We start from the raw sequence: 25380 nt of genomic DNA, 5'->3' as shown, positions 1-25380 counted from the left end.
AGTTCATGACAAGCTTACAGGCAGATGACTGAGGAAAGACTGTGTGGTGTTTGATGGCGCGAGACGCTACTCCGATTCAAGCTGCCACAACAGGTGAAGCCTTAACTTAATTACTGGAGAGAGGCCACACTGATGCGCTCGCTAGCTAGCTTAGTTCAGTTAAAGAATAGACCCCATCTATCACAGCAATCGATACTCACTGACAAAGGTCGTCTCTCTTTTCTTTCATTGTGTGCACTCCGTAGGCTTACATATGCGCACATCTCACTGTAATGCTAGTATAGGCTATTGCTTTAAATTTTGTTTTACAAACACTGTTGCCATATATTACAGTGAATTTTATGAAGCCTAACAAAAATAGTACTGTGGTACCATGGTAAAGATGAAATGGTATAATAACTCCCTTTGTGTTCCACAGAAGAAGAAAAAAAGCCATGCAGGTTTTGGAACAGCAGGGCAGAAGAACAATGATGACAGAATTTTCATCAGTTTAATAAACAATCTGCTCATTAATTTACAATGTTATCATAGAGCCACTATGACTCACCGAATAAAGAGAGTGTTTATTTGTTATTTCGCTTAATTGTTCAAGGCAGCCATCACTAGATGCTACACGTTGCTCATTTGTCATTAGCAGTCATAGGTGATCATTTATGCGGCGTGATTGACAGCTGGAGGCGGGAGCGCGGAATAATCGGAACTTCAATGCCCACAATCCCTGTAGACTGGGCTGCACACCGGCCGCAGCCAATCAGTGGCCACGAACGCAGCAATTGGTCCGTTTTAGTCTCTGATGTCAAGCACCAACGTGGGTCCCCGAAGGTTTGATTGGTTAGATTGGATGAGTCGCTACAGCCAATCAGGGAACTACTGGAGAGTGCTCCACAGCCTCGAAGTTTTAAGGTAGTCTGGAGAAAGGTGAGGGATGTGATTTATCTCGTGTAATTTACTCATTTAAAATTTAAATAACTTGATTTATATCTAAAACACGAATAAATAAGTAAAGTAAATAAAATACAACGGGACTTGTGATATTGTTGTGCGTATTTCTGTAATTTCCCCCGCTTATATTTTAGGTAAACATAAGACCGAAGTTTGGTCAAGAGAGCTGTCAGGACACTCGACACATTCTATTCAGCAGCCTCTTTATCTTTTATAAGCTTTTATAAGTTTCTACAAATGCAACTTATAAAATATGTCTTGTTTTCAATATTGTTTACAAATGATATATTAGGAAATTACATGCATGGAACTTTGTATCACATTATTTGAGAACGAATTGCCACTTGTTCTGATTCGGATCAAATGTGAATCAGTAATCAGAACTGTGGTAAATTGTGTTCATACAGGTACATTTCTGAAAGACAAGCCCATTTATACCATGTTCATAGATAGATAGGACAAAATGTCAGAATAAGTTCTAAATGCAGCAATTCTGATACATTATCCAGTTCTTCTTTCTCTAATTGTCCTTTTTTAAATCTTATTTTAAACCTGTTGAACCCTTACAGGATGCAAAAGCCCAACCAGTTCAGGGCAGATTATTGTCAAGATGGTAATTTCCATGAAGTCTGTCTGTTCTTAGCCAGCTTCACAAGTATCGTAAAAGGTTGAAGGGAGAGAGTTGTGTGAATAATTACCTGTCTAATCTGCACAATTAGATAACGGCGATTAGGGCAATACCTGACCTGAGAGGTGTCGCAGACAGAGGGATGACTAACAAGACACCTCTGAGATCACGCTAATATGACAGAGGAGAACAAGAGAATGATGAAGAGATGAGAACATAGGGATGACTGAAATTTGCTGATGTGTCACACTAACAAACGAAGCGAACATATTCTGGATAAATCAAGGACGTGAGTATTGCAATCACAACTACATTTGCGAGTTTATTTCTCAAAGGGCAGATAAATGCTCCTCTGTCAGAGGCGTACGTGCAAATATGAGGTTGGACACAGTGCTTTCAGGGAATTGCTGGCAAATTGAATCATTCCTAATCTCTCTCATTCTCTTTCTTTCACACCCCTTGTTTTCTGATTTGTTTTTCCCCTGAGGCAAACCTCATTGCTCAGAGGTTGCTCTTTCATTTCTCAGGAGACTGATTTGTGATCTCAGTAATACTTCACTGAAGTATGAATTTTGTCTCTGATATGATATTTCTTCTGAGAATAAATTGAGACCCAGTACAAATGTATACAAGGAATAAACATTTGAATAATTTGATGATGATGATAGCGTATTGAAATCTCTTTTTATTGCAGATTTGGCGAATCTGAGCACAGTTTGAGACATTGAGATCTGCTTTAGAAAAGACACATTTCTTCCTTAACTAGGGTAAGTGTTGTTGTTTTTCAGTCGAAAAATATAAGCAGGACACTCTTCATTTAATCTAGGAAACACAACTGAGATATCTAATTTGTGTTTTTTCCCCCTATAGGTCTATCTGTACGATGATATGAATCTTTTGGCTGTTCAAAGCAACGATCATGTATATTTGTTTGTGTGCATGTACTGGTATCTATTTCTGTCTCTATCTCTCCGTCTAGCTATCCTTTATCTATCTCGCCTGGTCCACCTTAAGTGCAGCTTGAGCAGGCTGTCGTGTTTGTGTTGAAGCCAACAGGCACAATATATTACAGTCTAGGGCTCACTGCTGAAAAGCCTGCTGGATCTTCCAGTGACCTGCTGTTCTTTCCTGCTTTCCTGTGTGTTTTTTTTTCTTCCTCTCTAGATTTAGATTAAAAACAAAGCCCGTTCCTCTTTCTCCTTTGCCTTTTTAGACCTCAGCAAAGAAGCCCTGTAGTTTAGAGGTACTGTTACAAGGTTGGAAGACTCGAATGGAGATACGTGTTTGTTTTTGTTGCTTATTGGGGACATTTGCAGAAGGACGAGACAGCTGGACTTGATTCTTCTGAATTCCCTGCTTCTCCCTGTCTCCTGATCCGTGGGGACTGAGAGCCGGACAGTAACGGAGTGGGACGTCAGGGGATTCTGGGGGGGGGAAATCCAGTCTTAAGTGCGAGTAAGGGGATCTGTTTTAGGAGGACCCTTCGTCAGATGTGCTGACAGCCTTCAGCGGCTCAGAAAGGACAGAGCCGGGTTCCCAAACTCGATCTGGGGATCTGTCCCCTGGTGGAGGGGGACACAGGAGTTCGGAGGGTCAGCGCGTTGGCCGTCAAACCGGCATCCCTCCTGTGACCATGTACCCACAGGGCAGACACCCGGTAAGTGCTACGCTCTCTCGTTCTCCCACATGAACAAATGGGACAGATGAAGCGCCTGGATGTAAGAGAGATGTCTCTTTAGGCTTTCAGCCGCACATACGCATATCACCCAGGTGTCCTCAAGTGAGCCAGTTGATAGAAAGTTGTGTGGGAGGAATCAAACACAATGTGTGTCTTTATTAGTTTGTGTAATAACCCTTTCTCAACGCCCCCTCTAATAGATGTCATAGTGCATTTGGGCAAATGTAGAGTGGTTTAGGTGTGTATGTGGGTGGGGTTGGATAGGGCTCACTGTGGGAAGTTTATTTGTTATCTGTTATCTGTCTTGTATATTGATGTTTCTAGAATCTAAAGAATCTACCGTACATTGCAGCCTGTTTTAAGTGTGGTTCAGCGTACAAGCCTAAACTTGTAATACATGAAAGAACAAGGCATCAGTTGTGTTTATGAATGAATGAAAGGTCCCTTGACTGATTTAGTGTGTATGTTGGACATTTCCCCCATTGACTTACTTACATTGTAAGGGTGAAGCTCACAAAACTGCCAAGGAATATCCAGAATGATAGACATTTAAACTTTTCTTCTTTTCTATCAGAAAAAAAAGATAATCTAGATTTAGATTAAAAGTCCATTTCACATCTTCCTCACCTTTCTTAGACCTCAGCAAAGAAGCCGTCAGATGTCTTTATTAATGAATGAAAGGTCCCTTGAGACTGATTTAGTATGTCTCTTGTTGTATATTTGCCCCATAGACCTCCGTTGTAAGGGTGAATCTCACAAAAACGATCAAGAAATGTCCAGAAAGGTTCATATTTCACCTGAAAATCATAAGTGAAAAAAACATTTTAGGACCATTTTTGCATTTGCCTACCTTTTTTTTGTGTGTGTGTGCTGAAATATGACCTGAACATTTCTTTAAGTGATTCAGCTGTAAGTTATGGAAGCTTGTTTCCGCCACAGAATAAAACATTTTAAGAGATAATTGCGACTTTTTATCTCACAATTGCGAGTTTACATCTCGCAATTCTGACTTTATTTCTCAGAATTTTGAGATATAAAGTCAGAATTGCGTGAAATAAAGTCGCAATTGCGTCTTATAAAGTCAGAATTCTGACTTTTTTTTCTCGCAATTGCGACTTTACATCACGCAATTCTGACTTTATAATACGCAATTGGGAGATATAAAGTCAGAATTGCATGATATAAAGTCGCAATTGCGTGTTATAAAGTCAGAATTGTGAGATAAACTATTCTGAGGTAAAAAAAAAAAAGTCCGTCTTTTTTTTTTTTCTTAGAATTGGACTTTATATCTCACAATTGTGAGTTTATATCTCACAATTCTGAGAAAATATGTCAGAATTGCGAGATATAAACTCGCAATTGCGTGTTATAAAGTCAGAATTGCGTGATATAAAGTCGCAATTGCGAGAAAAAAAGTCAGAATTCTGACTTTATAACACGCAATTGCGACTTTATATCTCGCAATTCTGACTTTATAACACGCAATTGTGACTTTATTTCACGTAATTCTGACTTTATATCTCGCAATTCTGACTTTATAACACACAATTGTGACTTTATTTCACGTAATTCTGACTTTATATCTCGCAATTCTGACTTTATAACACGCAATTGTGACTTTATTTCACGTAATTCTGACTTTATATCTCGCAATTCTGACTTTATAACACGCAATTGTGACTTTATTTCACGTAATTCTGACTTTATATCTCGCAATTCTGACTTTATAACACGCAATTGCGACTTTATTTCACGCAATTCTGACTTTGTATCTCGCAATTCTGAGAAATAAAGTCAGAATTGCGAGATGTAAACTCGCAATTGTGAGATAAAAAGTCGCAATTATCATTAAATTTTTTTTCTTTTGTGGCGGAAACAAGCTTCCATAGTATGTACATAACTGTCAGTGGATTTTTACCCAAATTCTTATTACACAGTTTGTATTTTAACCCATTACGTTCCTTTAACAAACATACAAACATGTCCTGATAGGTTCCCAGCCAGAGTGGTCGAATGTGTTTTATGAAACAGTGAACAAACTCCAAAGGACCAGTGAAATCTTCAGCGAGGTTTTATTTTGACCCTTATGGCCTATGAAACATGACCTACACCAGTTAAAAGGTGTGAGAAAGGTCTGCGCGTGTAACTAACCATGCATAAACATTGCCTTTTGTACTCACACCTTTTCTTTGTCTCTAACTTTTAAGAAATCAAGTCCGTGTGTGTGAGTATTCAGTTCTCAGAAAACACAGAGACACATGCTTTTTTTCATTTTTTATTAGCGGTTCTAGTTAAGCCAAGCGTCACTGTTACTTTTGCTCATACTTGCTCTTAAAAATGGGGGTTCTTTTAATACCATCTGTGGTTCTTTGAACATCCATAGAAACGTTTCATTGGACAAAAGGTTATTTATAGTGGAAAAGGTCTTTAGAGTGTTTTAGTGTTCTTCACGCAAGAAAAATTATGGTTCTTTTAAGAACTGTTCACTGAAATATTATTTGGGGAACCCAAAATGGTTCTTCAATGGCTAAAGAGTATACTCATTTCTACTTGAACCAACCAACCAAAACACCCTAGAAAAACCACTTAAATCCTTAGTTAACATCCACATAGCAATATCCTGGCAACCATACCTTTAGAACACTTCAAAGTTGTACTAGTCAGAGGTAGATCCATCAGTGGTTTTGTCTAAGCGTTCAACACCATGCAGTGCAAATCAGATGGAGACTATCAGTGTGAGATGAGTGTGTTTGCATGTGTCGGAGTCTGCACATACCTGCCTGTTGAAAGGGTTAAGCCTGATTTGCAAGGCAAACTGCATCGGGAGGACTGGTAATTGGTTCCACTGGATTTTTGTGGTTAGTGTTATCTGAAGCAGGGGGATTGGAAGGTGGAATGAGAGAAGGTTTACTGTGCTCCGTTCTTCTGAGCCAAAAACAATAACAATAAAAAAAAGCCGGGCAGGGAAAGCTCATAATCCGCTGCAGCCACACCTTCAGTTTCCGACTGTTACAGAACGCACTTTGCATGTTTTTACATTTACATTTACATTTACATTTATTCATTTTAGGCCTGGATATTAAGAATCTAGAGGCAATGTTGGTATTCAGTCAACATTCAAGGGTGAGAAGTCCATAGATGTCATGTGTGAGGTGTAAGAAACATGAACTGTCTGTACAGGAGGTCTGTGGATATGTTTGACACAACAAGAACCCGATACAAATAAGAGGCTGTAATATGAGTGTGTTAGCGCACGTAGCACATGAGGCGAGTTTGTGCTCTCGCTAACAGTACCTGTGTTTGCATTGTGTGGATTTATGGCTCTTTCTTGGCTGGTGCTTGTGTGTTGTTTCAGGATGAGAACATTTATATAGTTACTGAGCTCATGATCTAACGGTGAAGATGGCGTAAAGAGAAAATTCAACAGTCCTTGGTTCATCAACGTTTCGTCATTTAGTTTCAGATATGATAAAAGCGGTTCAGTGAGCGAGCCAGAAAAAGCCAGAAATTCAGAAATGTGATTCTCTTAAAAGAACCAGTTAATACGATTCATTCATTTGGTAATCGGACTACACTTATTGTGCCGTATATTTTTGATTCATTAAAAAGAGCCGCCTCAAAAGATTCATTGTTCAAGAATCTGACTATATTTAAGGTCATGCTTGTTATTCACCCCCCAAAAATCTTGGCTAGCATTTGTTTTGGGAATCAGACTACATTGCTCGCTCTGCATGTTTTTAATTCATTATGATGAATAGGCTCAAGTTCAGATTAATTTGTTCGGAAATTAGACTTGATTTTCTGAAACAAACCGGCTTATAAGAGTCATTTGTTTGGAAATCGGGCTAAACTGGTTGAAGTGAATGTTTTTAGTGAATCAAAAACAATCGCATTTTTAAGAGTAATTAGTTCAGTACTCAAACTGAGAATTACATTACACTACTCAGTGTTTTTTTTTTTTCGTAATCAAACTAAAAGTTAAGTTAGTTCTGGTAATAAATATGGCACCTGAAAAAATGTTTCCTCACTTCCCCAACCCTTAATCATGACTTTATAGCTGCTTTGATAGTTAATACATTCTCTGATTCTCTGTAACTTTTATTCATACATGTTTTTTAGTGTTATTGCGTGTGTGTGTGTGTGTGTGTGTGTGTGAGAGAGTGAATGCCATCTTTCTGTTGCACTGATGTGATGGCCAAGTGAAAAATCTGGCCAAATTCCATGGCCACAAAATTCACATATGCTCATTTAATGAGCTGATAGTTTGGGCTGGGTTGCTCATTTTTACTCACTGCCGTGTTGTTTTAATAAATGTTTTTATTCTGGCCACATTTGGATGTTAAATTTGGTTTCATATCTTCACACTCTTTTATTGTCTCTATTTCGTGTTGGTCGGAAACACAAATATAAGGACTTCTTTCTTTCTTTCTTTCTTTCTTTCTTTTTCTTTCTTTCTTTCTTTTCAGCTCTCAATCCATTGGCGATTTACTCTGTAAAGTATAAAAGCTGTTTTCTCTGCCTGCCAATCCACGGTTCCTAATCCAGTATTGGACAGCGATGGCTTTTACTCTGCCTCACAAAGCGAGCCACTCCAGAGCCGCATTGTCATTGAGTCGCCAAGATATAGTCCCGAGAAGCCACCCGATGTCCAGCATTCAATGGGGTTTAAGATCAGGTGAAAGCTTCAGATATGATGAGCAAAAGTGGAAGTGGAGAGTCGTTTAATGAGCCGGTTTGAGGTGTACCTGCTGAACTCAAGCACCTCGAAATGATTGTATCCTGGGAATTGTAGTCGGTTTGTGGAGACAAGGTCTTGCAGGACTGGGCAGGAAAGAAAGACGAGTTTTTAGAGTGCGAGATCACACTCACACGCACTCACACATTCACCCAGATCCCCCCGAGATCACACTGACACTTCTCTTCCTCCCACTCTCTGGTGATCCTCATCTATTCGTGCGCCTTTTCGCACTAAATATTTCACCAGCGGATGATTATTTCATGGATGTCTCCATCCCAGCCTGTCTGCGAGGATGCGAGCTGAAAACTGCTCCGTATTCGTCTCGGTCGTTCCTCTTTCGACGTGTCTCCTCCTTCAAGCCGATTTAAGACATTGTATCCAAAATAGCAACTCGAGCAGTGATATGTGAGATGATCAGAGTGGGCGATTGGGAGAGATTTCATTTCCCACCATTGTTATGGGATCTGCTCATCTCTCTCTCCCCCTTTGACCTCCCTTAGAAGATAATCTCCAGTAATTCTAGGCTAGCCTGCTGCAGCTCGTCTAAATTGTGATTGACTAGCTGCTGTCCCACATGGCTTGCTGTCTGCCTTGTCCCCCTCCGTCCAGATTAACTAGATCAGTTTTGGATTTCAGGATTCCCCCTCCTTCTGTCCGACACACACTGTTGTGTCTAAACAGACGCTCTTTTTTTTTTTATATGCAAGTTTTGCATGTATGTTTTGAATCCCTCCAATTTAATAGTCAGAACGAATCTATTTTTATCATAACTAAAAGCAAAGAAATATCCTTTGGTTTTTAGTTATATGCAGTGCTAATTACTATTGCTCATAAAATATTCAGCATTTTCATTGTTTTGATGTAAATCGCTCGGCACCATTTGACCATCAGACCTGATGGGACAGTTTTTTTTTTCTTGAGCCAGTAAGTAACCACCTAACAACCACCCAGAACACCCTAACAACTGCATAGCAACACCCTGGCAACCACTTATCATCATTCTGGAAAATGCATTAGCAATGCTCTAGCAACCACCCACAACATCTGAGCAACTGAATAGCAACTCCCTGGTAATCACCCATAGCATCCTAGTAACCACATGTCAACTGTACAGGAAATGTGCAGCAACCACATACCACCACCCTGGCATCTGCATAACAACGCTCTGGCAACCACCCACAACACCCTGGCAATCATTCACGACATCTGAGCAACCACATAGCAACACCCTAGCAACTGCAGTCAATGCCCAGGCTACCACTCACAATATGGCAACCGCATAATAATTCTCTGGCAACTGCATAACACCACACTGACAGCTACATAGCAACACTCTAGCAACCACCCACAACACACTATCAACCGCATAGCAACACCCCGGCAACCACCCACAACATCTTAGCAACCGCATTACAAGATCCTAGCAACTGCATAGCAACAGCCTGGCAACCGTGTAGCACCACACGGCGACAGTGTAAAAGTAGCCCAATTCCATGGGAAAACTGTGGCAACACAGCACAACACCCTAGCAAATGCTTAGCAACCATTCACAACACTAGCATTGTGGAAGCTGGTTCTGCTCAGAAACTACACATTTCCTTCAGAAAATGTAAAAATGTAATATTTTTCGAGAAATTATTCAATTGTCACAGTAATTTAAAGGAAACACTTCCTCTAAACGTTGTAGTAATATTTAATTCCTGGTTCTTGTGTTGTGGTGTGGCGTTCAGGATAGTTACACACACACACACACACACATACATACACACACACACACACGCACGCACACACACACACACACGCACACACTTGTTTGAATGAATGAGGGTCAGTAGGGGTATGATGACGCTCCCCCCTCCCTCTATCCACACACAAACACTGTGGGGTGTGTACTGAACTCATCCAGTCAGCTGTTCTCCTGCAGCTTAATTACTCGAATGCTCACCGAGTGTCTGACCTCCACCGTTAGCCTAATTGAAATTTAATTGAATTTCGCTTGTCTAGACTAATTAAGCTCCTACTGAAACCGCCAATCTTCAGCCGCTCACCGGACAGCGAGCTTCAGAGAGAGAACTGTAAGCCCGGAGGAGTGCAGGACAAAGGCGGCCATTTTAGGAAGCAGCTGACAGAATGGCAAACGTGTTTAAAAATAGCAAAGGAAAGGACTCGGGTCTTAATGAGGAGGAGAAGTAGGATCAGATTAAAGCAGGTCTTGCTCGTAGATGGGCCCAGATGCAATGTTTTCAGAGGGAAAATGTGTGGATGTGGTGAAACATGGTAACGTGTTAAACAATTCAGAGTACTACGCACTTATTTCAGTAATCTCTGCAATTGATTCGTTAGTCTTTTTGATTCATTAAAAAAAAACTGCTCAGAAGAATCATTCATTCAGGAATCAAACTAGTCTAAACTCTTTAGCTGCATCCATAATCGCACACTTTGTGTAGCTTCTGCATTTTAAAAAGAACTTACTACATCCGCCATGTTGTCATTGTCATTTGACCAATTGCGTCAGTTGAATTGCTTCTCTGCCATTCACAACTCCTCTCCCGTGGCCTCATGGGATAGTTAAGTGTCCATCGGATGTACACTTCAGATTCTCACTGGAAGTAGTAAATCATCTGGGTACTTACCTGTTTTATGAATGCTGCAAATTCAGACGTACTAGTTTTCACATACTGTATTTGACTTATATATATATAGTAGGTCAGTAGACATTTTTAAGATGCAGATGCCTGTACTCTTTTGGTTCACTTAAAAGAATGAACTCTTAAGAGTCATTAGTTTGGGTTGAGTGGTTTGTTTTTGATTCATCTAAAAGAACCAACCAGAGGAGTCATTCTTTCTGGAATTAAACTCCATTGGTCAAGCAGTTTGTTTTTGATTCACTACGAAGAGGTGACTCATAAGATTCATTTTTCAACAATCGGACTACACTGGTTCATGATCTGATTCATATCATTGTCAAGTTAACTGGTTCGTTCGGAATTCAGATTCATTTTGGTGAACCGTCTGCATTACCATTATAGTTTTTGGTTTAGTAAAGAAATGCATTTTCTCTAATTATTAATAAAGTAGAAATCATCATGCTGGGTTTGTATAGAATTTTTGGAAGGACAAATTGAATTCTGAATATCTGATGGTACAATTTCCTCGTAGCTGCTTATCTAAAATAAATGATTTGCTCTTGAGATTGGGAGGCATATTCGTGACTACCAAGAGTTTGGGTTAAAGCTTTGCAGAATGAGGGTTAACACGACCCCATAGAAGTGCCGCTGTTATCAAAATGTCTCTCCTCTCTTACTAAAAATGCATGAAGTGTTTGTAGTGAGGCCAAGGTCAAAGATAATGTGGTGGGAGCACATTTTCATTTGTATTTCAATGAGTCACTTTTGATAAATTAATTTACCCAGTCCAATCTCCCTGCACAGAGTGAGGGCTGTTTACTGATTTTTAAGCCATCTCTTTCTCGCTCTCCTTAGGTTCCTCTGCAGCCTGGACAGTCATTTAAGTTCACGGTGCTGGAGACTCTGGACCGCATTAAAGAGGAGTTCCAGTTCCTTCAGGCTCAGTATCACAGGTGAGATCGGACGAGCTGATTTATCTCTTCCACAGGCTGATAACTGGCTGATAATGCTACTATATTGTTCACAGCAGTATGACAGTATGTGTTATTCCCTGAAATGTGCGTTCACCCCCGTGTTGGAGAGTAACTGACTAAAAGTGGTGATGGTACTAACCACATTTTCACTCTGGCATTTTAAACAACAAGCTACTTTTCCCAAGAATTTTTAGTTTTAGATTACATTGTTACAGCTGAGCGAACTGAAACAACAATTAAAGCTCTGCTGATCTGACCTTTGTCAGTAGCATGAGAGAAGTCTGATTCGTTTAAGTGTATTCATTTGTGTTGATTTCATAAGTGAATCAATTCGTTCTGATTCCTTTGAATGAATTGGTTTGTTCTGATTGATTTCAGTGAATTGATTAATTGTTGTTCTCTTTCAGTGAATTGGTTTGTTCTGATTAATTTAACCTCTGGTGCAGTGACCGAAAATGTAACATTTGTTTTTTTCTTCATCGGAATGGTACGAAACTTGGTATAGGTTTTGGCACTTGCTATGTGAACACAAAAAAATCATGGACATGATTCGAACTGAAAAAAAATTGTCACACTTGCGCTCCTCGCAGTCAAAAATGACCGCATTGAAAAAGAATTTCATCTAATGAAAACTGTTGGTACTGCGGCCAAACAAAATCTCACTTAAAAGCTAATTTTTTCTTTGATTTTCTCACCGTTTTAGAGTAAAACATGTTTTTGAAAATATCTATTTCATTAAAAAAAATTAAATAGTATTTTTGCACATTTTTCATAACAATAAACGTAAAGTTCTGTAACTTTTTTTAAAAGTTAACTTTAAAACATTTTTCACTTCAGCAATAATCTGCCAAGTGTCGTCTTTGAAAAGAGATCATACTTAAGTCTGTGCTCTAAAGCATTCAAGATTTACGAAATTTAATTTTCAGGTCTATGCTCAAAAAGTGAATAAATGGATTATAAATATAGCGTAAATATAATTTAGTACCATAAAATCCTCTAAAAATACAAAATATTAAACAAAAAACAATATCGAACTAAAATATAGTACATTAATTTCATTGAGATAAAAAGATTAATTTCTGCCATTTTTGACTAAACTTTGACCATGTTCTGTCATTTTTGTTTTGATTCTTGTAATTGAATTATTCTTACTAATTTAAATGCATTGGTTTATTGGTTTATTTAAGTAAACTGAATCATTCAGATTCATTTAAGTGAATCAAATTGTTTTGATTCCTTTAAGTGAACTGGTTTGTTCTGATTCAGTTAAATTAATTGGTTTGTTCTGATTTATTTAAGTGAATTCGTTCATTCTTGTTAATTTAAATTAATCGGTTTGTTCTGATTATTTTAATTGAATCGGATTCGTTAAGTGAATTGGTTAATTCTGATTCATTTAAGTGAATCAGATTGTTTTGATTTGTGTAAGTAAACTGAATTTTTCTGATTAAGTGAACTATCTGCATTGTGTCAGCATGTGAACGGCACTTTCAGGGAAGTCAGCGTGATGTCAGATTTAGCATGTTAAATGAAGTCGTTAGCATTAAATTAACATCAAAATTGCACAATTTATATATTTTTCTATTGTGTTTTTCATTCATATTTTTCTTCCGTGTTTTTCACAGCCTCAAGCTGGAGTGTGAGAAGTTGGCCAGCGAGAAGACAGAGATGCAGCGACACTATATCATGGTGAGCTTGTTCATCCCTCATATCGTCAGATCTGTCGTACGCTCCAGTAAATACAGCATAAAAGCCCTTCTGTATTTAAAAGAGAGATTGCGTTTGATTTGATGTTAGGGGGTGTTTGGTTAACCTGAGGACACGTCAGCGGGACGACGATAGGGGTTGGGGAGATGAAAAAGTGAGAGGGAGAAGGACGGGTGATATGCGAGAGCCAGAAAGAGAGGAGGATGGAATGAAGAGAGAAACAAAGATCGCAAGCACAGACATGTAAATAATGAGAGGGAACAGCAATTCGGTGCTTGCAGAAAGCAGATAACCCAGAAGGCTATATTTAGCCCGCTAGACCTGCCGTGTAGACTAAGACTTGTTTCAACAGCCTTCCCTCTTATTTGAATGCTTTTGTAGTTTACCACATTTTTCTCTCTGTGCTCTTTGACGACTAAACGGAGGACTGCGTGTTCTTCTTGTTTCTCTTTAGTGAATGATTTATATGCTGATGATGGGCATGAAATAGTTTTCAGAGCTCATTTGCGATGGTGCGTTAGCCTCCTGGCTAACAAAAGCAACAGAGACAGTGAATTGGATGATATTCAAGCATTAAAAACCTCATTCGGTGCCATGGTGCAATGGCTGGCGCACACACTCCTCATATTTTGAGCAATGCTGAAAGTCTTATCTCTCTCTCCACTATGCAGAACTCCCCAAAAATGATTTCAAAAACATTTTCGAGTTGTGGCATTGGTCTTAAAGTAAGGTGTTTTGATAACTTTATCCATATAAAACCATCATTTACTGACAAAGCATTATGAAATCATTTACTTGTGGTTTGTGATGCAGCTGCGGTCAGATTCAATGCAGATGACTGCTTCATCTTTCAACAAAAGTTTCTTTGCGAACTCTCCGTTACACCGTGCCTCGTTTATAAAAACAGAATGCTCCGGACGAACATAAAATCCTCCGATACGATCCGGGATGGCATTAAAATAAACCATCCACTTGTTCTCGACACTGGAATCCTTTTGAAGTCTATACAGAAACACAAACGATCTGTTTTTAACTGAACACTCTTTCACTCTTCCATTTGTCTCAAGTGACTCAAATGTGTGGAGAATGTCAGAAAATGAACACGCATCTGTATATTGTATCCAGTGTAGACAGCGTCAGTGATTATAATGGGTTCTATTTGCTTTTGACGTTCTGCGACGCTCACATCTAGTGTAGCAAACGTCAGCCGTTAAGCGACTGAACTCTGGTGGGCGGGGCCTATGGTGCGATTATGAATAACTATTCGTCGATGTCTTGTTCTGGAGGCAGTCATATGCAAATGTATTTGCCCGTGTGATGTCACAGATCTTGCAATGTCAAAACGAGTCTTTTTGGAGCTTGATTAAATAAATGATTTGTTTATAATGAGGAGGATGTTTTAGGCTATACAAATTGCAGGTTGTTTTAATGGTTTAAAGGCAAATTTGATTTCTCATGTCATGACCACTTACCTCATCTTTCTAACACATCAAAATGACCCAAAGCCCTAAAATTATACTTACATTTTTATTGTCCAGAAAACTTATTTTATATAATTTTGGTAATATTTTTTCTATTTTTAATGCAAATTTTTGGGAGATTTTTTGTGTGTTATTTTAGAGATTTGATCAATAAATAATAAATAAATGTAATACAAAATATTCCTCACATCAGTATGCATTCAGATACACATGTAGACATTATAAAATAATTTTTTGGTAAAGTTTGAGCATTTTTAGTTTGAATTTTGAGCATTTTTAGGTTTTCTATGTGTAATGAAGCATTCCATTTATTCCTAAGAGGGAGGCACAAAACTCCTCGAATCATTCAATTTTATTTATTTATTTATTTATTTATGTGGTTCAAGTGCGACAAAAGCCCTAGGGTCTTGAACCCCTCTGATGAACACTCGATTTTACATTTTTAATTTAAAAAAATGAGGTTCGGGTCAAAATGACCCAAGGGAAGGATATTGAGTCATGGTGCAGATTCAGAAGAATCTGATTCAATTGGCCTTTGACATTACATCACTCCTTCCATAAAATCTTAGTTATCTATGGAAGCTTGTTTCCGCCACAGAATAAAACATTTTAAGAGATAATTGCGACTTTTTATCTCACAATTGCGAGATTACATCTCGCAATTCTGACTTTATTTCTCAGAATTTTGAGATATAAAGTCAGAATTGCGTGAAATAAAGTCGCAATTGCGTCTTATAAAGTCAGAATTCTGACTTTTTTTCTCGCAATTGCGACTTTATATCACGCAATTCTGACTTTATAATACGCATTTGGGAGATATAAAGTCAGAATTGCATGATATAAAGTCGCAATTGCGTGTTATAAAGTCAGAATTCTAAAAAAAAAGAAAAAAAAATCTGTCTTTTTTCCCCTTAGAATTGGACTTTATATCTCACAATTGTGAGAAAATATGTCAGAATTGCGAGATATAAACTCGCAATTGCGTGTTATAAAGTCCGAATTGCGTGTTATAAAGTCAGAATTGCGTGATATAAAGTCGCAATTGCGAGATATAAAGTCAGAATTGTGAGATATAAAGTCGCAATTGCGTGTTATAAAGTCAGAATTGCGTGATGTAAAGTCGCAATTGCGAGAAAAAAGTCTGAATTCTGACTTTATAAGACGCAATTGCGACTTTATTTCATGCAATTCTGAGAAATAAAGTCAGAATTGCGAGATGTAAACTCGCAATTGTGAGATAAAAAGTCGCAATTTTCATTTAAATTTTTTTATTTTGTGGCGGAAACAAGCTTCCATAGTTATCTATCCAATGAAACAAAAGAACCTAATATATAGAACTATGTTCATGCAAGTTCGAATCTGGCTTATGACATGTCCTGATCCAACTCTCTTTCTTAATAATATAGTTAGGCCTAAATATTAATTCGCAATATAAATAACAAGGCTATGGCTTAAAAAAGCTTGTTGAAGCTGTGGCTTTTGTCTTGATATATTGAGCTATGATGCTCATGTGGAAGACAGAGGTACGAATTCGCTTCAGGAAATCAGTGTCAGATTGTGAATTGCAGTATATGTGTGTGTCTGCTGATGCGCCATCATGATCTAGCCTTTAATGAGAGACCGTCTACACATGGTCACTCTGTGACCGTTATGTGTAATCCAGACCCTGGGGCGGCCGAGGATAGAAAGATTGAGCGAACGAGGGGGCTAATGCGCTGCTTTTGCAGTAACACCCCCGCCTCGACTCACCCGTCTGATGCTCTCTGCTCGCCTCCGAACATTACTGTCACAGATTGCCCTCGCGCCAGAGAGAGAGAACATAAGGAGAGATCAGCGGCAAAGACGAACGAGGAGAGTAAAAGAGTGAGTGAGAGAGAGAGAGAGAGAGAGAGAGAGAGAGAGAGAGCGGTGATTGAAACACAGCAGTAAAAAAATAAGAAAGAGGAGGGGAAGATAAAGGCTGATAGAGAAGATGAAGAGGAGAAGAACTGACAGAGTGAGAGAGACAGTATAAAGACGCAGCGGGAGACAGTAAGACGAAGAAAAGACGAGGGCAGAGAAAGAAAAACAGGAGAAAGAGATGAAGAGAAGGAGAGAGAAGGGCAAAACCAGGAAGGCAGAAAGGATAAGACGCATTTGAAAACGATTACTTTGTGAGCTAAACATTTGAGTGCTGCCATGTGTGTGAGAATAAGAGAGAGAGAGAAATAAAGAGTGCAGAGGGTTTAAACAAACAAAAAAATGATACTAATGGATTGCTCCTGTTTTGAGAGATTTTGATGCTTGTTGATATCCTGTGATGGAAAATAACTGATATTTCCAATCCAAACAAATCAAATTAAGCAAACAGCAGCAGCAGTGCAATACATTGATTTACTTTCAGTTTGACTTTAACTCTCATTTAAAGCTACGGTGCACAATTTCTGCTCCATTAGCGGCACCACCAAAGCTAATTGCAAAAATAATTTTCGAAGCAATTTAAAATGATTTTTTTTTTTTTTTTTTACATCTTTAATTTACTTTCAGTTTCACTTTTAACTATTAAAGCTTGAAACATTATCGTCCAGCCGCGCAAGCTTGATTTCAGTGCCGCGAGTTTGGGTCGGGACTTCTGTTTCCAGATTTCACCTTTAATTTATCCATCATGGTATGTTGGTCAACAACCTAGACCTAGAGGAACATTTTATTCTCCTTTAATAGCTCACGAAACTTTTGCTGTTGTCATTTTTCATGTATCAATCAACTCACATGTTGCTCTTAAATCTTTTTATGAGACAATTGTTGACATACAGTAAGAATGTAGAGCTATAAAATTAGTGCGCGTAACTCAGATAATTTTGATGATAAATGTTTGAGTTCATATTGAGATCTTAATTTCAGGTCTAATTTTACTTTGGTATCTTGGCAAATCTGAGCACATTGTTGAGATTAGGGGGTGTCGCGATATATGGTTATGATGATAACCATAAATTACAGTGTGTGTGTATATATACACTCACCTAAAGGATTATTAGGAACACCTGTTCAATTTCTCATTAATGCAATTATCTAATCAACCAATCACATGGCAGTTGCTTCAATGCATTTATGGGTGTGGTCCTGGTCAAGACAATCTCCTGAACTCCAAACTGAATGTCAGAATGGGAAAGAAAGGTGATTTAAGCAATTTTGAGCGTGGCATGGTTGTTGGTGCCAGACGGGCCGGTCTGAGTATTTCACAATCTGCTCAGTTACTGGGATTTTCACGCACAACCATTTCTAGGGTTTACAAAGAATGGTGTGAAAAGGGAAAAACATCCAGTATGCGGCAGTCCTGTGGGCGAAAATGCCTTGTTGATGCTAGAGGTCAGAGGAGAATGGGCCGACTGATTCAAGCTGATAGAAGAGCAACTTTGACTGAAATAACCACTCGTTACAACCGAGGTATGCAGCAAAGCATTTGTGAAACCACAACACGCACAACCTTGAGGCGGATGGGCTACAACAGCAGAAGACCCCACCGGGTACCACTCACCTCCACTACAAATAGGAAAAAGAGGCTACAATTTGCACAAGCTCACCAAAATTGGACAGTTGAAGACTGGAAAAATGTTGCCTGGTCTGATGAGTCTAGATTTCTGTTGAGACATTCAGATGGTAGAGTCAGAATTTGGCGTAAACAGAATGAGAACATGGATCCATCATGCCTTGTTACCACTGTGCAGGCTGGTGGTGGTGGTGTAATGGTGTGGGGGATGTTTTCTTGGCACACTTTAGGCCCCTTAGTGCCAATTGGGCATCGTTTAAATGCCACAGCCTACCTGAGCATTGTTTCTGACCATGTCCATCCCTTTATGACCACCATGTACCCATCCTCTGATGGCTACTTCCAGCAGGATAATGCACCATGTCACAAAGCTCGAATCATTTCAAATTGGTTTCTTGAACATGACAATGAGTTCACTGTACTAAAATGGCCCCCACAGTCACCAGATCTCAATAGAGCATCTTTGGGATGTGGTGGAACGAGAGCTTTGTGCCCTGGATGTGCATCCCATAAATCTCCATCTACTGCAAGATGCTATCCTATCAATATGGGCCAACATTTCTAAAGAATGCTTTCAGCACCTTGTTGAATCAATGCCACGTAGAATTAAGGCAGTTCTGAAGGCGAAAGGGGGTCAAACACAGTATTAGTATGGTGTTCCTAATAATCCTTTAGGTGTATATATATATATATATATATATACCATACATGGTTGGTGTACCATGTATGTTGGTGGCAATACTGCCACCACCATACATGGTAGGTGGCAGTATTGCACCTTAAGTGGTTGTTAACATAGAATGCATTTTTGCATTCCACTGCACTTTTATTAAGCGTTTTTCTATACCAAGAATATAAAATAAAATAAAACATAAAATATATAAAAAGAATAAAACATAAAACACAACCCTGTCTCTTTTTGTTAAATGTCAGATTTAATGAGCAATAATATGCTTATACAATAGGAAATAAAGACAGGCAAAAAATTCAGCCAAACATACAAAGTCAGCGCTTTAGTACAACAGTATTTAAATATGTAAAATTTAGAATCTTAACTTTGCCCTCAGCCAAAACGATATGCCTGGGAACAAATAATAGATTCACGAGACCAAATATTGCCCTTAGATATAGACAAGATGAATTATCTCATATTTAACCATTATAGAGACATCAGAGCCAGCGGCAAATGTCGAGGTTAACTTATGACTTGCCGAGGTAAGGCTGATCCACCTGGTGATCAATCGCCTGGATGTCACAACTCCGAAAACGTTGAAGAAAATTGTCCAAGTAGTCGCTATCTTTATTAATAAACCACATTTGAGCTTTAAACAACTACATTCTCACCTGAAAACTACATTTCGTGAAACTATAGCAGTAGTATTTTTAAAATGATGCGGGTTTTCTCCTCTGCCATTGACGTTTGCTAGTTGGTGCGAGATGGATACCTGGCTGTCTCAAGGTCGCACAAGTCACCCCTCGATGCATCCTCGTTAAAAGGGGCGGAGCCAGAACACATCTGGGGATTTGAAATGCACTTGGCTAAATGTGAACTTTGAATTGGAACAGTACTGAGGACATAACAGCCCTGGTTCTCGATCTCTTCTAAAACTCTTCTAGATTACTAGGATCTTTTTCTCAGGAAAAATCTTAGCAACAGGAGAAAATCTCCATTTAAACTGAAAGAATTGAGACATTATATGCATATAAGTGAGCAAATGGGAGATATTATTATCATAGTGTTGCTGTACACATTAATATTTGTTTGCATTTCAGTTAATAGTGTTCCTTTTCAGAAATTTGCTATACTCCTCGTACTTATCTAATTATTCAAGGTTTTATTCAATTTGAAATTCAATTTAATCAAATGGCTTTCTGCAATTTGCTTAATCTATAATTGCTCTGATATGAATTGGCATTCTATGAATCACGGCTCTGGTTTTGTGTGGCTGATAATGCACTCACAATTTTCCTCCGTCTGTCAGGAAACTTGCCAGGTAACTCATAATTCAGTCTCGGATTCAAGAACAGCCGCCAGCAGCGCTGTCACTTACGACATTCGTGGCTTTCATATAATGTCACTTTATTGTCTGGGGAAAAAAGGAAGTATAATGAAATAATTTATGGTACAGCTTTTTCTGTGGCTGATTTAAATAATGTCTTGGATTTAAAGGCACACTATGCAGTTTCAGTTTTTCTCAAACAGCGACCCCTAGAGTCGCTGTGGAGTACTTGTATTTAACGTTACTGTCGTAAATACCACTCACGCATAGCCGTCTCTGCACTCTTCCGACCGCGCTTTCTTAAAACGAAGAAAGCGCGGTCGGAAGAGTGCAGAGACGGCTATGCGTGAGTGGTATTTCGTCGACTCTGCCATGATTCACGTCAGAAATGCGTGCTAGTGTCTTCCATAGAGGCTGCTTCATATGTTGTTGATGTATGTGACGTCGTGCCATAAAGCAAGTTGTGATTCTCGCGAGATTTTTCGGGGTGCCACTTCTCAAACCTGCATTGCTGGGTTTGCCAGCGGCACCCTACTACGAGTTCGTTTACCATCGAAATTATTTCGAAGCTGTTATATTAAGGTACAAATCTTGCGTAGTGTGCCTTTAAGAAGACAATGAATTTCTTAATGCACAACTTATCATGGTTCTGTCATCATTTACTCGCCCTCATGTCGTTCAAAACCTGTATGACTTTCTCTCTTCTGTGAAACACAAAAAAAGATATTTCGAGAAAAAAAAAAATTGTCAATACAATGAAAGTCAATGGGGTCCAATCAATATTGTTTTGGACCCCATTGAATTTCATTGTATAGACAAAACATTTTTCAACATTTCTTCATTTGTGTTCTTCTAAGAAAGAAAGTCATACAGGTTTGGAGTGACATGAACAGTTTACAGTCTTAAAATCTCCCATTGACCTTCACAGGTGGAATGCTCAGCATTTACAGTACATCTTGAATTCACCCCATGTCGTATTTACCATAATTATGTTTTCAGAATCTGAATTATGTGTTTCTATGGCAACACTATTAACATCAAAATGAATCTGTGTATTTTGAGTAATCAAAAGACATTATATGTATTTCGTTTACTTTCAGATTATTTACACAACAACACTGTTTTGGGGGTTTGAAAATGCAAACTTTTGAAAACGATACCGTTATAGTCTCCGTGTAAACTACTAAAACGTGAATTTGTGAAAATGGTGACGTCATGCATGTGTATTATGTGTTCAGTCTACTGGCATGTAGTGTTTCTTTACAAAGTGACATCGCCATCTACTGGCCTGGCATAAACAATACAGCGTTTTTAGTCGCTCTCATGGATCCTTGTGAACAGGGATCATTTTGACGAAGTTGTCGTCTGTATGCGAAACTTTTCACAAACGCAAATGAAAAACTTTTCAGTTTTTATTACATTGTTGTCGTGTAAATGTAATCTAAACCTAAAATTCAGTTTTTCCTCGTAAACTCTAGTATTTCTTTCTAGAAGTGCAAATATATTTAGTATTTCCCTTTTTGGAGCTTAGAGGGTGGCTATTTTTATATCAGTCAATTCAAATTGGGCTGTTTGGTGTAAATGGGGTCATGGCTGATGCGATGATCCTGAGAGTATAACCCAATGGAAATTACATCTCATCAATGTTGCCTGTCTAGTGTTATTGGATCAGGATGAGCCAATCAATGTGTCTGAGCTTAGAAGATCACGGCTGCATGCAGTACAGGAGTGGACTGTCACACACACATGCACATATACAGAGATTTCAGCAAGAGCCGAGTGTCCAGCGACACAGCAGGATGTGTGTACGAGCGACGGATGGCAAACAGCTGCCGGGTTGAACCAAGGGACACCCAGTACATTTTGCCTCTCGTTAGACCGCCGAGGACTAATACACACACGCATTGCAAAGAGAAACACGCGCACACACACCACGGCTGCGGCAGGAGGAGAGGCTTTGTTGAACCTCCGCCGCACTGAGCCCCGCTACATCCGCCACATGCTGCGCGCAATCTGCTCCAGACAACACACACACACACACACATACACACACACACATTCATAGACTCAGGGGATTACACACTCACGGTGTAGAATGAGAATGCACATAACATGAGAGAGCTTATATAACAACGAGACACGACGAGGGAACGCAAGAATATAAAGCCATTACGAGCCAAAAGCGTATCAAAATCCCACTGATATTCAGAATAACAACACAATCACAAAAAACAACATCATGTCATGGTGAAACTCACACACCTTCAGTTATGAGCTTAAATACACATGCATGCCGTGTAAACTTTTGCATCGGCAACACACACAGACTTTTTTCGCTCATAATTAAAATTTGTTCTTATCCTGACCATTTTCATTGGCCAAACTACAAAAAAACAACAACTTTACTGTTACTTTAATTTCCTATTATCACTGTAAAGCTGCTTTGAAACAATCGGTGTTGTTAAAAGCGCTATATAAATGAAGTTGACTTGACTTGACTTTTAGCAACATAATTATTTTTCTGTCAAGAGCAAATATATTTGTTATTCATTACATTGATAAAAAGATTTCTTTAAATTAATTTGAATAATTTACAATTCAAAAAGTATTTTGTTTTTTAAAAAGTATTAATTTTAAAATTGTAAATTCATTAAAATAAATTAAATCAGTTATAAAGGTTATTAATAGCAAAAATAGCTGAAAACATTACATGCTTGCTGTATAATTTCCAACTATTATTATAAATAAAAAACGATTTAAATAATTTATTATTGTAAGTTTTACTGTTTTTTTTTTTGTGAAGAAAACTTCGTTTAATTACATATCTAAACACATTTGCTCCTGACACACTTAATTTTTTTTTTTTGCTATAATTTCATATAGTTTTGCCTTTTTTTAGAAATGATAGCAGTCAGCATTCTTATTGAATTCAACAAATTCTCTCAATTTTGAATTTTTTTTAAACATTTTTTAAACATTTTTATATTTGTAATGAGCATTTTGCCCTTATTTGAAAGAATAATATTCAGATTGAAGATCTTTATTTGTCACATACACTTTTATATACATACTACAACCTGCAGTGAAATCTGCTCCATAAACCGTGCAAAACATAAAGGATAAACATAGAAATGATAATAGAAAATAGCTAAACCTGAAGAACTGCAAAGACTGTATACAATAGAACTGAGACATGAATAGAATAGAATAGAATAGTCAAATGTACAGAGAGTGTGGTATCAACAGTACAAAGTGCTGTTTGCAGATAATTGAGAACTGACAGGAAAGAATCAGAAAAGAGAGGGATTTGACCCAGTCTGGACTAGAACTTATGTCCCCATGAGCACAACAAATGACCAATGTCTTGTTGGGTCATGTGTAAGGTCAGTTAGCTGGTCCCAAACCCTCTTACACTTGGCCCCTGGCGATCGGACTATCTTTTATCTCTAATATTGTAACCGAGGAAGCTGAAAGTTGCTTAATAAAGCTGAACATAAAAGACTAAACTGCTTTGAAGAGAAAAAGAGCTGCAAGTTAGAGCTGAAGATCTTTGCCCGAACCCGACGGGACCCGACGGGTTTTTGGTCGGGTTCGGTCTTAATTTCTATTATTTTACACGGGCTCGGGCCGGGCAAGGGCTCGCGCTTCGGGTTGCGTGGTAAATGAGCGGTCAGGTGATGTGTTTAGATTAGCGTGAAAATGGATCTTGAGGAGGTGAAATGGAGGCTGGTCTCTGGAGGACTTATTTTATTTCTTTGTTCCAACTTCCAAGTGGCCTCTAGCCTCCGTTAGTCATGAATAAATGATGTTAAAAAATGTATAAATTACTCCTTTTTTTACGAAAGACAAAGGTGCTGTGTGCGTGCGGCGCAGTCTCTTTTTTTCTTTCTCTCCCTTTTCCGCCGAGTGGTGCGTGTGCCGGCTCGCGGTGTGAAGCGCGTGTCCGCGCTATTCTCCGACACTCTTATCACTGCTGATAGACGGCCTTTTGGACAGTAGGGCTGTAAACGGGTTCGGGCTTTTAAAAAGCTGTCAATCAAAATGTACTTGTCGGGCTCGGGCCAAACTCTGTCGGGCTCGGGCCTTTTCGGGCCGAACTTTTAAGGCCCGATTACAGCTCTACTGCAAGTGTCCCGTCGCCTGTCTGTCATTCAACGTTTCCTCTAGGGAGACAGCAGACACAACACGCTGACAATTTCAGCTTCATTAAACGTTTTATTTACTGGACTGTGTGTAGGTTGAGGTAATAGATCACTTGTCCACAACTCCATCTGACTCATGCTTGACTGTACATAACTCAAGGCCATGATGCTGGAGTGTTCTGGAAAGTTGTCAGCGTCACGGGTTTTCTAGGTTAGCCACTAAACATCTAGAACCATTGTTGCTTCAAACCAGTGTGTTTGGCATTGTGTTAAGTTTGGCTAAAGGTTGGCCCACACTAAAGCCGGGTTCAGACTACAGGATTTTCAGGCCGATTTATTCCAGATTTACCCCTCCCAATATTCGGAGAAAAAAAATCGCGTCCAGGGCATCAGTCAGTTCCGATATTCGTCCCAGATTATGTCGTAATGTGAGGCGTTTACTGATTAAATCTTAAATCTCCCGATCTGCTCGCGGACACATCTAGCCCGCCACGACAATATCAAACATGTTAGATGTTTAGGATTTTAAATCGAGATGATTGCGACTATGATTGCGTCAACAATAGCCAATGAGAGACAAGGAGACGGAAGTGACAGAACTTTTGAAATGGCGACCGCGAAATAACAAGCAGCTGTACGGGTCTGTTTTACAACGGAGATTATGGAACAGCTGGTCGAAATGTGTCAACAACACGGCTGCCTTTTATAATGTCTCCTCATTTAAAGGGATACTCCACTTTTTTGGGAAATAGGCTCATTTTACAACCCCCCCAGAGTTAAACAGTTGAGTTTTATCGTTTTCTAATCCATTCAGCCGATCTCCGGGTCTGGCGGTACCACTTTTAGCATAGCTTAGCATAGATAATTGAATCGGACAAGACCATTAGCATCTCTCTCAAAAAAATGACCAAAGAGCTTAGATATTTTTCCTATTTAA

General features: G+C 38.8%; 1 protein-coding gene across 2 annotated transcripts in view; it reads left to right on the top strand.

The window, feature by feature from the left end:
* The first annotated feature begins 3055 nt into the window (after positions 1 to 3055).
* Positions 3056 to 25380, top strand: part of tle2b (TLE family member 2, transcriptional corepressor b) — a 50495-nt gene continuing 28170 nt past the window's right edge. The window contains exons 1-3 of one of the 2 annotated variants that reach the window (XM_084417292.1): positions 3056 to 3227; positions 11469 to 11566; positions 13213 to 13276. In XM_084417292.1, the coding sequence (XP_084273418.1) occupies positions 3204 to 3227; positions 11469 to 11566; positions 13213 to 13276 (186 nt within the window). In that variant the 5' untranslated portion in view covers positions 3056 to 3203. The remainder of the gene's footprint in view (positions 3228 to 11468; positions 11567 to 13212; positions 13277 to 25380) is intronic. The other variant, XM_084417291.1, reaches the window with a different exon arrangement.

The sequence above is a fragment of the Rutilus rutilus genome, assembly GCF_951802725.1.
Source record: "Rutilus rutilus genome assembly, chromosome: 8".
NCBI lineage: Eukaryota > Metazoa > Chordata > Actinopteri > Cypriniformes > Leuciscidae > Rutilus > Rutilus rutilus.
This window is presented reverse-complemented; position numbering and strand designations above follow the sequence as displayed.